Below are 17,446 nucleotides of genomic sequence, written 5' to 3'. Positions count from 1 at the left end.
ATTTCCTCTTAATATATGCCAAAATATTTATCATTTTATGGTCTAGCCACTATTCTCTCTCCCCCCCCCCCCATTTAAATGTCCTATCTGGGAGAATGGGAGAATGATAGCATACAGTCAATTTAATGGATGATTGTAAAGATGATGTTTTTGATGCATTAAGTTGTCTAAGTGTTACCTTATGTCTTTGAATAGTATGAGACCAGAGGTTTCATACTTGCTAAGTTCATTCCTTTGGAACATAGGAAGTTGCCTTATACTGTGCTGTATTGGACCATTGGTCCATCTACCTCAGTATCTTCTACACTGATAGGCAACAGCTCTCCAGGGTTTCAGACAAGGTACATTCTGAGCCCCACCTGTACATGATTGTGATTGTACCTGGAACTTCTTCCATGCAAAGCAGGTGCTCTGCCACTGATCTACAACCCTTTTACCTTCCCAGCACTAAAAATTTACAATCTGTGGCTTGGGGAGGCACACTCTATATGTATATCTTAATAAGGATTGTAATTGGTCAGTATTCTAGTATGTAAATATTGTTCCTTTGAACATTTCATTAGAAAAGTCTGTTTCGGTTGCTGTGTTCTGCAACCACAGAACTGAAATACTTTTTATATAATCTCATGCCAGTGTTGACCCATGTAGATTAAAATAGCATGTTACCAAATTTGGAGTTAGACTATTTGACCACTGGGAATTTAAATTATTGCAGTTTATTGGATGATGATTTTTAAAAATGCAGACTTCCTGCTTATATTTTCATGGTAAAGTTGTTTTTTAACATGAAAAAATAATAAAAAGGCCAAACACTGGAATCTTATTTTAGTATCTAATTTGTAACCTAAATAGCTGATATGTTGTGATGAATGCAGATTTGTTTGGTCTAATTACTAGTTTCATATATTTGCGTATAAGTTGAATTAAAATTGAACTTCTCTCCTGACCTGTTCCTACAGTGAGTTGTTTTATTGTGCATTTGGCATTTATATGTTGCCATAGGAATGAAAGTAACTTTGAAAGGAGATACTTGCAGTAAAGAAAAAAGATCTTAAAAAGAGCAAACTCTAGTCTTTAAACAATTTGTGTATTTAACAGGCAACAGATGTTGCAAGAAATTACCAGCAAATGAAGTATGAATAGAATGAGATGTTTACCCAGTACATTTTTCTTATATGAAAGTTTATTTTTAAGATTGTGTGTGTGCTTATGTCTCATGGTGTAGTTTTTTAAATTTATATTTTCATCACAGATAAAGACACAATAAACAAAATCAGAGATCTGCGTATGAAGGCTGAAGATTATGAAGTGGTGAAAGTGATTGGCAGAGGTGCATTTGGGGAAGTTCAGTTGGTAGGTTTACTTTTTGTGTATGAATAAGGCTAGCATTTATAAAAGAGGAAGCAATTGTAACAAAAAAACAACGCTTACATGTGCACCATATATTTGTGGTGATTCCCCACCTGTCCCCATGACACTTCATGAGTTTTTTAAGAGAGTTACTTGTAAGCAATCACAAAGCTGTTTTGATGAACAAGCATAACAGGACCAAAACAGTAAAAAATGGTCCTGATTTTAAAGGCACCTATTAATCACTAATTGCTTGCCCTGGGAGTATCAGGCTTTTGCGGGTGCAATGGTGCCTGCTAGTGCTGGGTTAGTGACATCTACTGTGTTGTCTTCAACCAGGTGCACCAGACCAAGCACATTACAGTACCTTTCAATCATAAAATCATTCAGCATTTCCCATAGAGATATGTCAAGCCACGCCATGACCTTGCTGCTTTTTCCAGGGTCACAATGCTAAGATTTTTCAGGTTTACAAATGCATTGACTATTATTATTATTATTATTATTATTATTATTATTATTATTATTGACTATGCTCTGGAGAGCTTGAGAAGATCAGGGATGCTGTCTGTCTTTATGTGAAATGCAGAAGGACATGTCATGCAATACTTGGGTATTGCATATTGATTGATGCAAGGCATGTGTATCATATTCATGTAGACTAAGCTTTGCCTTAAATTTTAATTTACAGTAACATTTTCTTCATCTTAAAATTTGTTTTTAAAGGTAAGACACAAGTCATCACGAAAGGTTTATGCCATGAAGCTTTTGAGCAAGTTTGAAATGATAAAAAGATCAGATTCTGCATTCTTTTGGGAAGAAAGAGATATCATGGCATTTGCGAATAGCCCTTGGGTTGTGCAGGTATATTGACTAATTTTTGATGTGTTTATACCATTAGTTTTGCTGAATAAGGAAAAGTTCATTTTTCAATAAAAGTGCTAATTTACAGATTTTTAGCAACTTTAAGTCTTAAGTATGTTTGCATTTGCTGTTCCAAGTTTTGCAGTGCATATAAATGTGCTGATTACTAAAAATAGAAAACCTGAGTGAATAATTTTTAAGTATCTTGGGCAGAATCCAAAGATGCAGGAATGGACTTGTGCTCATAATGCTTCATTCTCATCTCCTTGCCCTGCAGCTTTCTGTGTGTCCCCAAAATCTGTTCCAGAGCCTTCCCAATTCTTTACAGCAGATTTGAGGGTGTGTGGAGGGTTGCAGAGGGGAGGTAGTGAAGTCTGTTCCACTTGCCTGTGGACAGGAAAGATACAAACCCTTTTCTCTCAATTCAGTAGTAATGTATTTACTCACCTAGCATCTTTGTTTACCGTTGGAAGTCTATGGCTACTCAGATCAAGGAAATTCAAATCTGGAGTGGTGGGAGTGAACCTGTTGGATTGGGCTTCAGTTTTGAGGTGGGGACTGAAGCCCAATTAAGCAGTTTTACTAACTCTACAGTTCAGGTAGGGACAACGTTCTTTCACACAGTAGGCTTCTAACTTTATTAGGAACTATGTGCACAAGTAGTCAATAAGAGGCTGTGCACATAATTCCTGTGTCTGAATCTGGAGGGACACTTGCCCCAGTTAGAATATGCATTACTTTGCCTTGGACATCACTTGTTCAGATGGATTGAACATACCTTCCTCTGAACAATTAGCTAGTAGTGTTGAGCTGGCAGCAGCAAATATTTGGTTGAATGTACAAAGTGTCCTGGTTAGCCCACTCTTGCACATGTGAATATTTTATTTGTGGCTGATTTTTTCACTTGTCTTGCTGAAGATCATATTTGTCTAAACACTATGTGTCATTGGTTTAGCAAGTTTTGTTGCTTTGGACATCTGAGCATTTTAAACTCAAACAATTGTGTATATAATTGACGCAATGAAATAATTGAAGTCACTATTAACTTCAGTGCAAGAAAGTGATGACTTAATGGCTAGTTTTCCCCAATATAACAATTAAGTAATCTTTATAAAGAAGATTTCCTTGTCTATTGTTTTTTCTTGAATGCTAATCATGCTTTTTTTTTAAACACTTTTACTAAAAATAACAACATTTGACTATGAATGGCCTGGTTCTGTAGACCATTGCTTGGCTTACTGAACCAAGAAATGTAGTTTGAAATCCAGTTTGAAAATGGATTAATATCCTGTCCTGTTTATTCAGAGGCTGGTAACCATCATTTCCTTGTTCAGATGAAACAAGGACACTATGGTTAAGTAAATCCTTCCTGGTTTAATTGCAGCTTGCTGCAAGTGTATTTTCAGATAAATAAGGCATTGTATTTACATGGTAAACTGGTTCTTCTTTTTGGTTGATACACATACTGAACAGCAGTGAATTGCTAACAATTTAAATGTTAACAAATAATTCTAATTGAGTGAGAGGAAGGCAATAATGATGAACTGAACACACAGTAATCTTAGTTTTATTTCCTTTTATAGTTATTTTATGCATTCCAAGATGACCGCTACCTTTACATGGTGATGGAATACATGCCTGGTGGGGACCTAGTGAATTTAATGAGCAACTATGATGTTCCTGAGAAATGGGCAAGATTTTATACTGCAGAAGTTGTTCTTGCATTAGATGCCATTCACTCAATGGGCTTTATTCACAGGTGTATATGCTATTTTTCTTAATATCTGAATACCTCAGTATTCTATCTGGAGTGCGTTACAGTATAATCAGTTGCATGTTTAAAATATTTTTTGAATATTTATTGTAAATAGCCAGAATTTGCCCACTTCCTTACATGTTTGGGCTGGTCAATCGCAGCCATTTTGGGCAGAAACCATGAAAGGGAGGAGGAACGGGGGCAGGGAGAGAAATTGAACAAATCAAGAAGCAGGGAAGATTGGACAGGCAGAAGCTTTTTCCTTTGTTTGTCTTTTGCTGGTTGGCTGCAGACGTTTGTGGTGGAAACCAGGGAGGGAGAGATTTATGCCAGTATAGATTAGAAATTCCAAATTCTGCCAAATCCAAACTCTTTCCCCCACTCCCGCCGCCCCAGTGGATCTTGGATTTGGATTACACAAGTAGGCTTCTGATTATGTTGCCACTACTGTAAATAAGTTAAGGTAAGGCTCTACCATATGCTGAGAGAGAGAGGGAGGGAGGGGGAGAGAGAGAGAGAGAGAGTAGTGGGGAAATTAAAATGTGTAGTTCTGCAATGTGCTTTGTGTTAATAGATACAGAGGCAGCTTCATCACATTGAACATAAGTGAAGTTTAAGAAATACTAAGGTGGCACTGGAACCTTAGCATCTTCCTGAAGAAAATTTCTGTCCTCTGTCTCATTTTTAATGGTGATATGCTAATGGTAAATTATGCTGCCAGTGGACTTTTAAAGGGGTCAGGCAGCTGGTGATTGGAAAGACCTCTTCCTGAGACCCAGGAGAGCCACTCCCAGTTGTGTAAAGCAGTTTCATTTGTTTGTGTGTTTAAATCACATTTAGAGGAGGAATTTGCTCAAGGAAGAGGATAAACTATGACAACAGTAATGGCCAAAGGTTGGCTCTAAGTTTGTTAGGTGTTAGTTGTTAACCATCTTATGTGGCAAGACGGGTATATAGCATAAATGGTTTTTTAAAAAATAAATAAAACCTAGATTGATTTGCTTTCTTTTCAGAGATGTAAAGCCTGATAATATGCTGCTAGATAAATCTGGTCATTTAAAACTAGCAGATTTTGGTACCTGTATGAAGATGAATAAGGTTGGTATGCTTTTTTTTTTTTTTAAAAAAAAATCTGAATTAACTTCCATGCTTTTGGAAGTAATATTTTTCTGGAAGAATGTTACTTGAATATCAGTTTTGCCTAAATTTTAGATACTTGGAATACTGATGTGGTTTTTTTTAGTTTCTTGCTCGTTTAATTTTTTGGGGCATGTTTTAAAGTGTTGCTTTAATTGTTTTTACCAGTAATTGTATTGTTTTATTATTTTTGTAAACTAAATAAATTTTATGAAAGAAATAAAACTCTTAAGAGTTAAATGAAGTTTAGCTTATATCTTTGACACATTTTCTCAAGGAAATCTAGGAAAATATTTTGCTTCAAGATACTTTTCAGATCCTAGGTGAATTCTACAGAGTGCCTGTTTTAAATAGCCCTTCTCTTTTCTTTATAGGAAGGCATGGTACGATGTGATACAGCTGTTGGAACACCAGACTATATATCCCCAGAAGTATTAAAATCTCAAGGTGGTGATGGTTACTATGGACGAGAATGTGACTGGTGGTCAGTTGGTGTCTTTTTGTATGAAATGCTTGTGGGTGAGCATCAAAATAATCAGTGTTCTGCAAATGACATTAACTGCATTTACTGTTGAATAAAAATGCCTTTTATTTTAACTATTGCTTAAGGTTTACATGGAAGCAAGCCCCATGGAGTTCAATGGCTGCCTTTTACAAAGATTATAAGATTGTAGTCTTCTATACTTCAATGCTACATCCTTCCAGATCTTATGCTGTTGCTAAACATCAAGTCAGGGAGCAGAAAGACTTCAGCTATTCAGGGTTTGATCTCAGATGAGCAGGCTGACCCTTGTGTTCAGTAGAGACCTAGCTAGATAATGGGAAGGCTTAATCTTATCCAACTCTTACTGAGGGATTGCATGTTGCCTTTCGATGTAGAGTTTAGGATTTTAGCCTCCTTTATTTAAGGCTCCCACCTGGGGCTTTCTTTTTTGTCTCTGGATGTCACTTTCTTTATTTTATGAATTGGCAGTATTATAACATTAATTGTTACACCTGTCAAAATAGTTGCATATGTAAAAACTATCTTATCTATAACAAAAAACTTTTTAAAACAACACATACAGAAAAACTATTCAAATCCAAGACATATACCAATGGAAAGGATAGATGCTGCTACACTAAATGTCTGATTTTGAAGATGATGTTGATGATGATAACAATAATAATAGTAATAATTTATTTCTACCCCACCCATCTGCCATTCAGAACACTGCGCAGTGATTGGTTTTGTATGTAGAACACATTGTGGAGGTTTTTGGCGCATAGATGACAATGGTCAGGCTATCCGAATCCAAAAATGGCCATAGTTGTCTTACCAGCTAAAACTAGTACAAGGCACTCCTAGCCACTAAACTTAGAATCATGTGATGTGAAAATGCTTCTACCACATACTTGTCAGAACGTGAGCTTCTTAGATCTTCAGTATAACTGGAGTATTGCTTTCTAATTTGATTTTTATGTTAAGTGATAAGGTGAATCCTGACTACTTAAAATCATGGCATGAGAAATAGCAATCATTTGCTTTCTACATCCAGTATTTAGCCTAGTTCTGACACAATGTTTCCTTGGAATTTTATTGTCTTCATTTATTGTGTGACATTTTTTTACTTTCGTTCTTTTTAATTTTAGGGGATACACCTTTTTATGCAGATTCTTTGGTTGGAACATACAGTAAAATTATGAACCATAAGAATTCTCTTAGCTTTCCTGATGATAATGATATTTCAAAAGATGCAAAAAATCTTATTTGTGGCTTCTTAACTGACAGGTAATATTTTACATTAAAATGAAAGTTTTTGGTTTAGAGGTTTTTCTGTAGTAAACTTCATCACCTGGTGATAAACCAGTGTTTATGAATTTTACATACGTTTTAATAAACTTTTTAATCCTATTAGGTCTTGTCCTGATAATAAAATATAGTGTTGCTGCTGTAAAACCACTCAGTATACGAGAGCTTTTAAGTCAGTCTGACAATTCAAGAGCTTGAAATCAGTTTCCTAGTATTTTTATATGTTGAATAATAATCTTATGTTAAAGTGACGCAGGTGGCGCTGTGGGTTAAACCACAGAGCCTAGGACTTGCCGATCAGAAGGTCGGCGGTTCGAATCCCCGTGATGGGGTGAGCTCCTGTTGCTCGGTCCCTGCTCCTGCCAACCTAGCAGTTCGAAAGCACGTCAAAGTGCAAGTAGATAAATAGGTAAGGTAAACGGCGGGAAGGTAAACGCCGTTTCCGTGCACTGCTCTGGTTCTCCAGAAGTGGCTTAGTCATGCTGGCCACATGACCCGGAAGCTGTACGCCAGCTCCCTCGGCCAATAAAGTGAGATGAGCGCCGCAACCCCAGAGTCAATCATGACTGGACTTAATGATCAGGGGTCCCTTTACCTTTACCTAATCTTATGTTAATAATTGGTTTAAAATGTCTTTCTAAATGTTTAAGTAGTTTAAGTTTATATACATTTTAAGCAGTGGCATTAATAGTATATGCAATCATACCCTGCAAAATATTTAAAGAAATTAGAATTAAACCGGCTTCAAGTTTGAATATCTTAACATTTGTACGAATTTTGAAATCTTTTACCTCATTCCTGTGTGTTCTTTTCTTGATGCAAGCAATCATTTCTTGGACAGTCAATATCCAAACAGTTACTAGCTGTACAATGTGTTTCTTTTTAGCTTTAGTGTGCATGAGTATACCTGTTTATTATTCTTAGGTTTAATAATTTATGTAAAGATGGAATTAAAAAAAATCTTGCAATTTAAAATATTGGTAGGATTAAAAATGCGGTTTCTTGAATACCCTAAACAGACTATAGATACACTTCTTCAAAATAACATGTGTGAGATTGTGCTGCTGATGTTCTCATAGACTTGGATCCAAAAGTATCCTTTCTGCAAGCAGAAAAACTCTTCTGCTCATAGAAGGGGTTTTTATGACTTAGCAAAGAGCAGATGAGAAACTAATCTATAATGCCAACAATGTTCTTGGGTTTGTAAAAGCTCTTATAAAATTGTATGCGCAAGACTATTCAGTATTTTTTCTCAGGAAAAAATACTTCAAACTGTTTATAGTGTAAATCCCTAATGTGGAATAATTTTGTGCATTAATGATTGGAGTGCACACTTGCAGTTCTCCAGAACTGTAAAGCAAGACCTATGTTTTGGGCTTGCATTTTAATAGGGACTTGCGCGGGAATGGGCAAGAATGCGCCTGATCATTTTGTGTACTTTGACATAACTCTAGATACATTGTTGTGTGAAAACTTTTCCTAGCACTTATACAGCAGCTTACAGAAACAGTTCATAGTCTGTAGCATTCCAGGAACATATATCAAAAGAGGGGGGGGGGGAATGCTGCAGTGTGTTTTGTTGAGGAAAACCCCCACTTTGGGTGGGGGTAAAGTTGATGGGAGGAGTGGTTAATATTTTTTATACACATTATTTCAATCTACCCCATAGTTTCAAGACAATGTTATGTGGTAGCATGAGTTTGAACCACAGGAGGTGTGAAACTGCTCCCTCACCTCAGATTCGGAGTGGATAAGCAGTTGGTGATTTTCTTTTGAACTCTTCTCAGCTCCTAATCACCCCTCTCTAATTTTCCATTTAAAAAAGTGACTTATTGGGGTACTGTTGCAGATGATTGCATGCTTTATGTATTTTGATCTTCAGAGCTTGCATATTTACTTGTTTCAAAATATCCCTTCAACAGGGAAGTCAGATTAGGCCGAAATGGTGTGGAAGAAATCAAGCGACACCCTTTCTTCAAAAATGACCAGTGGTCTTGGGAAAACCTTAGAGACAGTAAGTATCTCTTTTGACCACGCATGAAGCTATCTGCATTGAGGCCCATATCATATCTTTTAAAAATCAGTAGTATAAATTAGTTTGGTGTCCGGACTTGTATATACATAAAGTTGCGTATGTATATATAGATAGATTGGGAGCCTACTCCAGGCATAGAATTCACCACTTAGGACACTGCAGAAATTAAATAGCAATCAATTTTTAGTATTTGTGAAAATATATTGCTCAAGAGATCCCTATTTCATTGCTAATGTGAGGTCTCTTGAGTGACCAATGGGTGTGAGGCTTTTAAATTGGCAGCTGTCTGGGGACCTCAGGAGCAATCTGTTCTGTTTAGTAATTACAACTATATTTAAGTTTTGAAGCTTTGATTTTTTAATAATAATATTTTTTCTATTGCATGTGCTGCTCAATGTAGAATAAAGAGTTAAATCTTGCCATGTCTCCTTGTGATTCTTTCATGCCTCTTCTCCATTCCAATTGTAACATTTTTAATATATTAGTTTCAATAAACATTTTAGTAATCCTTTTTTTGTTTATATTGATAGCTGTAGCACCTGTTGTGCCTGATTTAAGTAGTGATATTGATACTAGTAACTTTGACGATTTGGAGGAAGATAAAGGAGAAGAAGAAACATTTCCTATACCAAAAGCATTTGTTGGCAACCAGCTGCCTTTTGTAGGATTTACTTACTACAGTAACCATCAGTAAGTATACATGTGCTACTGAAAATGCAGGCATGTGAGCTTAAGTTGTGAGAACAAATCCTATAAGATATGACAGCAATATCACAAAAGCAACTTAATTCTGGGTTTAAATGATACTTTAAAAAAATCTGTCTTGCCATATCATCCTGAAATGTGCAACACTTACTATAGCAGTTTTGAACTTATGGTACGGGCAGCAATTTTGTACATCTAATTTTGGTTCCTCTTGATGTGACATCATACCATATCTCTGATTTTTGTGTTTTTCTCAAGCAATGTCAGAAGGCCAGGCTTTTAAGTAATTATTACTTCCAGTGCATGCTTACCTGGGATAAAGTCTCATTGAACTCGGTGCGGTATATTACTGAGTAGACGTTCATAGAATTCCACTGCTAAGGGTCAAATTATTCTATGTATTCTGCTCATTAATGTGCCTTTGAATTTGTTTGCTTACTAGCTATGGAGAATAGCAACAATGTCTAGTGAGCAAACAAGGAGAAATCATTCAAGAGGTTGATCCACTTAATTATTTGCTAATATAATTTGCAAAGAGTTCATGGATTCTTACTAGGATTGCGAAAAACGTCAGATTTCATCTAGAGAAATTTTAACTCTTAAAGACCATTCAAAATATGATAGTAATACATACTACAGGTTAGAAATACATAGTCAGATACGTATTTCACAATTACACAGCTAATTTCATGATTTTTGAGGAACTGTCCAGCGTTTGGAGTAGTAAAGCTTTTTACTACCGCGGACAGAGGTTGTCCAATCTTCCTTATAAGTTAAGATTTTTCATCAGCTGCAAAACTCTGCAGAAAAAAAATGTTGTAAAGCAAAACAGTATGTGATATTTGAAGGAAAGATGTCTAAATAGGGTGTTCATTGTTGTGCCTTTTCAGAAGATGTGTGCTCTCAAGTTCAAATTTTAGTTAACGGCAGAGACTCAAAAATGTCAAAATACACTTTAAAATTGCATGCACCCTTCCTACTATATAATGTGGGCATTTAAGTTTCAGGTATATGGGTTGCAGAAATGAGCAAGCAAAGTGATCAGGGGGCTGGAGTACTTTTAATATGAGGAAAACCTAAAATGTCGGGGGGGGGGTTTAGTTTTAAAAAGGGTAACTAAGGATAGAAATGAGAGAATTTCTAGTATGTACAAAGTGGGGAGAAAAAAGTTGTTCTCTCATATTACTATAACTTTTATTGCGTGCTTACAGGTATTTATCTAGCTGTACAGCAAACTCTAATGACAACAGAGCAAGCACCAACGTAGATAAAAGTTTGGTATGTCTTTTTTTCTTCTTTTTTTAATCCCCCCCTTTGTTATCAGTTTAAGACCTCAAATAAGTGCTATTAGCTAATTAAATATTTTGTTGATTAATCCTTTGTATTGATAACTTGATTTGAATAAATGTAAATTACCAAGACATCCATATATACACAGGTCCCTCTTTCCGAACACAGTATATTCCCAGGAAATTGTTAGGCAATCATTTGCATAAAGAGCTGATGATTTCTATTATTTCCTATGGGAACATTTTTCTGGCTCTCTTTCCATGCTTTCTGCCTGAATCTGATGCAACCAATCAGACAAAGGAAAAGCTGATTTGTCCAACCTCCTTTCTTCCCTCCCTTCTTCCCTCCCTGCTTTCTGCCCAAAATGGCAACGCCAACCAGCAAAGCACAAGTAGGGAAGTGGGTGCGCTCCAGCTGTTCTGATATGTGAAACAGCCCTTTGTGTAGTGAGGGTTGGGTATAATTCTTTGTATTTTGATAACTGAGATTTCGTGTAATGAGCATTCTGATAGTGGGACCTATCGGAAGATTTGTTTTCAAGATATTGAAGGAAGTGTAGTGTAAAGATTAATAACCAATATTTGCACTCATGCAAGAATGAAAATGCGGAGTCAGTTCTTTTTCTTTCTCATTATTGCAGCACAGCAGAGCTAAAATGTCACAAAAAATTAAATCGATTTTTAATTACAATGTTTATATACTACTTGATTATAATAAAACCTCAAAGTGGTTTACAAATGTGTCTTAATTTCTGGTCCCATTTATAAGAATGTGCCCATGTTTATTAATCTGTTAAAGCAGTAATCTCTTAGCTGAAACTTGCTGTTCCAATTTTTAAAAATAAGATACTGAGAACCATTCAAAGCAATTTTAGATAGCTGTTGTAAAATAAATTATAATTTAGCTAGTCCCATAAGATCATGTCAAGTATGGCTTTTATTTTCATTCTGTATTTTATATTTAAAGCTGGAATCTCTGCAGAAAACTATCTATCAACTTGAAGAACAGCTACATAATGAAATGGAACTGAAAGATGAAATGGAACAAAAATTCAGGTGACTCATTTCATTCTATGTTATCAGAACTTCAGAAACACCTGTTTTATGAATTTTATATTGGGGAATTATGATGGTATTAACATTTAATATGTGTAGACCAGGAGATTTGTAGCCCACCTCCAAAACTGAGTATCAGGGTCTTAGGAGCCAATTAATGGCACCAATTCTGAAAGTGATATTTTTAAGAGTTGTTGGTAGCAACAAAGATGCTTTTGCTTGTTGGCATTACAAAGAGCAAGACTAAGCACTCTTAGGTGAATGTGTATCAGTTATCTTGGGAATGAAGAATTTGAAAGATAGGGATATAGTCACTTTGAGTCTCCCATTTGCCTGCTTTTTGGTTTAGTTTCCTTCCCTCTTAGAGCTCACCCTGGTTCTTCTCAGATTATGTTCTGGTTGCTATAAAATACAGTGGTAACTCGGGTTACATATGTTGCAGGTTACAGACTCTGTTAACCCAGAAATAGTACCTCGGGTTAAGAACTTTGCTTCAGGATGAGAACAGAAATTGTGCTCCGGTGGTGCAGCGGCAGTGGGAGGCCCCATTAGCTAAAGTGGTGCTTCAGGTTAAGAACAGTTTCAGGTTAAGAAAGGACCTCCGGAACAAATTAAGTTCGTAACCCGAGGTACCTCTGTATTTCATATTCCTTAGTGGCAGTTTCAGATATTTGGAGCTAATTAAAATCTAAGGTTCTAGTTCTGCACAGAAATAGTTAAGTAAAATTCTTAGGTTACTAGGATATCAGTGTTAGACATAATGTGTATTCAACAGAGCACTAATTTGCTGGTTTCGTCAGCACAGGCATTTTTCCTTATGGATTCTTTCCCCCTCTGGGGCAGATTGGAGATGGCATGGAGCAGTCACAGTGAAGGAGAGGGAGAAAAGTCCTGTTTTCCTAGTGCTATTTAGTTGAATACTGCCCACTCTGTATGACATTGGGCTATACCCACTAACAGGTTGGTGGTAGCCTATTCTGTACACCACTGTCAGCCTTTTGGTCACAGATGTAGATTACACAGCCATGATGATGTGAGTTATTGCAGTGTAATTGATTAAATTGGGTTGTTTGCAGAGCAGTTGTAGAGCAGTGTCCAAAAACAAAAAAGTGTCACTAACATAATTTTATTTTTTCTAGAACGTCAAACATTAAATTAGACAAGATAATGAAGGAATTAGATGAAGAGGTAAGTGATTTTTTGTGTGTGGTTGGAATTAGTTTCCTCCCATTTTTAAAAATAATGGTGTTAGAATTTTACTTGCATACATGTGATTTCTTTCTTCAATCATTTACTATTACAAATAAAACAAATCTCTCTCTGAAGGATTTCTTTCCTTTTGGGAGAATGAGGAAAGTAAAGACTTGCACCGTGGATTGCTTGTACAGAGAGACTTTTGCCAAGGTCTTGATTCATTTATTTTAATCTCTACTCTTGGAATGCCATCTCTCTAGCCCAAGCATGGCCAAACTTGGCCCTCCAGATGTTTCGGGACTACAACTCCCATCATCTCTAGCTAACAGGACCAGTGGTCAAGGATGATGGGAATTATAGTCCCAAAACATCTGGAGGCCCACGTTTGGCCATGCCTGCTCTAGCCTGTCAAGTTGATGGGCATGTGGCTAGTGATTGTAAAAAAGCCAATATACAGATAACTTATATCAGTTTAATACAGTATTTTTTAAAAAATCTAACACAATTATGATATTTATTGCTCTATTTTATTCTAAAACATGAGAATATTTTCTTTCAAAGATGGATTATGAATTTCCTAAATAAAATAATTTGGACCAGTTTCAACTAAATAGTTGTCTGAGTGGGAGCCAGTGCAGTGAGTCCTTCTAGTGCAACAGGGTTTCCCCTCCTCTCCCTGTGCACCCACTTAGATCTGCTCCCAGAACAGTGGGCAGGGAAAGAGATATTGTTCTGTCTGGCAAGCAGAAATGCTTCTGCTAATCATATTCGTACAGCGTTGAATTCCACTGACAGCTTCATTGGGATGATTAGAACTTAAATTTTCTACCAAATTTAAACGGTGAAAAATTAAATGGCAGTATATATCTTGCAGGGCAGTCAGAGAAAAAATTTGGAATCAACAGTTACTCAGGTTGAAAAGGAAAACATGCTTCTGCAACATAGAATAAATGAATATCAAAGAAAAATTGAGCAGGAGAATGAGAAACGTCGAAATGTGGAAAACGAAGGTAAGCTATATTTCCTTTCAGGAAGCATCTTTCAGGTAAGATTGATGGTCTGTTTTGTAGGATATTTTTTGAACAGCATAAATATCTTAGTATTCTTTTCAGTATTATAACTGGGGCATATTTGTGTTTGAATATGCCTCAGAGCAGTAGTGGCTTTTTTTCCCTTGCTGTATAGAAATATTAAAAAAAATACCTCCAAGAGACATGCATATTTATTTACATTTAACATTTCCCCTTTGCATCTAGTGTCAACGCTAAAAGATCAGTTGGAAGACTTAAAAAAAATCAGTCAGCATTCACATATTACAAATGAAAAAATAACGCAGTTGCAAAAGCAAGTAAGCAATTTTCTATGCCTATATCTGCTTTCCCTCCAAAATGTATCAATTTAGGGTAAATGCAAAGAGCTGGATGTATTTGTTGTATGATACCCACTGCTACCTTTTCTTAACTCCCCCTTCCCCTCCCAACAGCTTGAAGAGGCTAATGATTTACTGAGGACAGAGTCAGATACCGCAGCAAGGTTGAGAAAGAGTCACACAGAAATGAGCAAGTCAGTAAGTCAGTTTGAAGCCCTAAACAGAGAACTGCAAGAGAGATGCAGAATCCTGGAAAGCACAAAATTACAAGTGGAAAAAGACTATTATCAACTTCAAGCTGCGTTGGAAGTGGAAAGAAGGGATAGGAGTCATGGATCAGAAATTATTGGAGAGCTACAAGGTAATAATTTAAGCCAAAGTAAATCTAATACAGTGGTACTTTGGTTTAAGAACTTAATCCGTTCTGGAAGTCTGTTCTTAAACCAAAGCATTCTTAAACCAAAGCGTGCTTTCCCATAGCAGCAGGGGACTCAATTTACAAATGGAAGACACTCAACAGGAAGCAAAACATGTTCTTATTCCAAGGCAAAGTTCACAAACCCAAACACCTACTTCCAGGTTTGCAGCGTTCTTAATCCAAGTTGTTCATAAACTAAGCTGTTCTTAAACCAAGGTACCACTGGAGTGCCTTCATTTTTGTATTGATCAAATATATGTATGAATTCAGTGTGCTTTCAATACAGTGGTATCTCGGTTTATGAACTTAATTCATTCCGGAAGTCCATTCTTAAACCAAAGCTGTTCTTAAATCGAGGTGCACTTTCCTTAATGAGGCCTCCCGCCGCCGGTGCCCTTCCAGCGTTTGGCTTCTGTTCGTAGACCTAGGTAAAGTTTGCTAACCAGAACACTACTTCCGGTTTTGCGGAGTTCGTATACCGGATAGTTTGTAAACAGGACTGTTCTTAAACCGAGGTACCACTGTACTGAATTTTAATACAAGCTGAGAGCGTAACACTAACATTAGAAACACTGTCTCTTTTTTTTATTTAACCAACGACCTCTGATGTATGTTAGGAGCTTTATGTGGGTAAATCATAGTTTCGGTTTTGTGTGCAAGTACTGTGGCAGATTATACTATTTAATTGTTTATGTAGCTCGGGTTACATCTTTACAAGAAGAAATCAAAGGTTTAAAGAACAATCTTGAAAGAGTGGAAGAAGAAAGAAAGCAGGCCCAGGACATGCTTAATCATTCTGAAAAGGTAAGATCATTAAAACAATGAGGCATAAATTTCTTGTTTCTTGGAATACAGATGCATATTTCTAAAAATCTATAAAAAGCAGCATGTGAATGTGATTGATAGGATGATTTTATAAGATCTAAATTAAGCCACTGTGTTTGAATTTAAGTTTGTTTAATTCAGTTGATGTGAGTGGGAATACGTTGGCTCATGTAATATTTTTTATATAGTTGTGGATCAAGCTTTTAAGGGTGATAGAAATGTGGCATTAATACCAATGCATCTATTGTTGTTTTTATTGCTATGATACCATCAATGTATATATATTTTCACCAAGTATTATAGGGAAAAAGGACAGACTGTTACCCTAAGGGACTTTAAGTCTGTATCATGAGAGTGAGAGGTAGGGAAAAGTGAATGTTTGATTCATTTATGGGTGAGGATTAAAGGATTAAACCAAAAGCTTTCTGCAAAAAGTGGAGTAAGATGAGAGATGTTACAGCAAGAGTTATTGGGTGGCTAAGCATAGCAGAATTGAAGAGGCAAAGTCCTAGGAGTAAAATGACTTGGGATGCATCTTGAATCAGTGCTTGTGGTTGTCAATGTATATATTTTAACCAAATGCAGATGCAGTGATCCCAATTCCTATCAGAACTTGTAATATAGGTGGTTTAACCCTTCCTCCATTGCCATCATTACACTTAAAAATCACCCCACCAAAGCTTCTAGGGACAAAGGATGTTTAGTGGGGAAACGGTGCATGGGGAAAGGGTAAAACATCCTTTCATGAGCTGTAGTCCCCAGATGGATTGTGGGAAGCCCATGGCTACATTGTGGGGGAGGATAATACAGAGAAACTCAAGCATGGCATTCAAAGATACATTTACAAATAACTTGTGACTTAACCCCAGATAAAGAGACACCAGCGCAGGGCAGAGCTGTTAATCATTTGTGAAATTCTAAGCTTCCTCAATCATAAATATTTGTGGATTGTGTGTGCTAAAAGAAGTATGTGTGTGCATCACTTTGTCGCTCGCTTGCAATGTAGCAGTTCATTATCATATTTTCAGTTTTTAAAAAAGAAAGCTGAAGCAGATGGGATGACAAAAAGCTATTGAGTGTCATGAAATCTGAATTTATTTTTAGATGGTATGGTGTTCTTAACCTAACTTCAGCTTATAAAAATATCTTACAGGAAAAGAATAATTTAGAAATTGATCTAAACTACAAACTCAAAATATTACAGCAGCGTTTAGAGCAAGAAGTAAATGAGCATAATATAAATAAAGCTCGTTTAACTGACAAGCACCAGTCAATAGAAGAAGCCAAGTCAGTTGCAATGTGTGGTAAGTTTTTATAGCGTTTGTTCATATAGCATTTATATACTGTCTTCCTCCCAAGGCATGTTTACAGTTTTAAAATACTAAAACAAATAAGTAACTAGAGTCCAACTGGAGCAGGTCATGATGTTGGCTTTACCTGCCTCCTTCACTCTTTTCTTCCTTCTCACAGGGAAGATCATGTCCAAGGTTAAAGTACTGTTAATTGTTTGTATATTTTTCCTTTGGATAATTACAGGATAAACATGCCAGTTACGTATATAATAAAGAAATGACAGCTGCAATGTTACTTGTAAGTCAGTAGGAGAAAGGCACAAATTGGACATGTGTTCCTTCAAATGTCTCTTTCCTATCCAAT

The 17,446-nt window shown here is 36.3% G+C and overlaps 1 protein-coding gene across 2 annotated transcripts in view; it reads left to right on the top strand.

The window, feature by feature from the left end:
- Positions 1-17,446, top strand: part of ROCK1 (Rho associated coiled-coil containing protein kinase 1) — a 64,293-nt gene that overhangs the window by 15,252 nt on the left and 31,595 nt on the right. For both annotated transcript variants that reach the window (XM_079982608.1, XM_079982607.1), the window contains exons 3-18: positions 1,253-1,353; positions 2,077-2,214; positions 3,798-3,973; positions 4,984-5,068; positions 5,482-5,626; positions 6,740-6,878; positions 8,822-8,913; positions 9,465-9,624; positions 10,851-10,917; positions 11,896-11,984; positions 13,124-13,172; positions 14,053-14,188; positions 14,435-14,526; positions 14,662-14,908; positions 15,663-15,769; positions 16,944-17,094. In XM_079982608.1, coding sequence (XP_079838734.1) covers positions 1,253-1,353; positions 2,077-2,214; positions 3,798-3,973; positions 4,984-5,068; positions 5,482-5,626; positions 6,740-6,878; positions 8,822-8,913; positions 9,465-9,624; positions 10,851-10,917; positions 11,896-11,984; positions 13,124-13,172; positions 14,053-14,188; positions 14,435-14,526; positions 14,662-14,908; positions 15,663-15,769; positions 16,944-17,094 — 1,974 coding nt within the window. The remainder of the gene's footprint in view (positions 1-1,252; positions 1,354-2,076; positions 2,215-3,797; positions 3,974-4,983; positions 5,069-5,481; positions 5,627-6,739; positions 6,879-8,821; positions 8,914-9,464; positions 9,625-10,850; positions 10,918-11,895; positions 11,985-13,123; positions 13,173-14,052; positions 14,189-14,434; positions 14,527-14,661; positions 14,909-15,662; positions 15,770-16,943; positions 17,095-17,446) is intronic.

This window comes from Podarcis cretensis (assembly GCF_951804945.1).
Source record: "Podarcis cretensis genome assembly, chromosome: 7".
NCBI classification, from domain to species: domain Eukaryota; kingdom Metazoa; phylum Chordata; class Lepidosauria; order Squamata; family Lacertidae; genus Podarcis; species Podarcis cretensis.
This window is presented reverse-complemented; position numbering and strand designations above follow the sequence as displayed.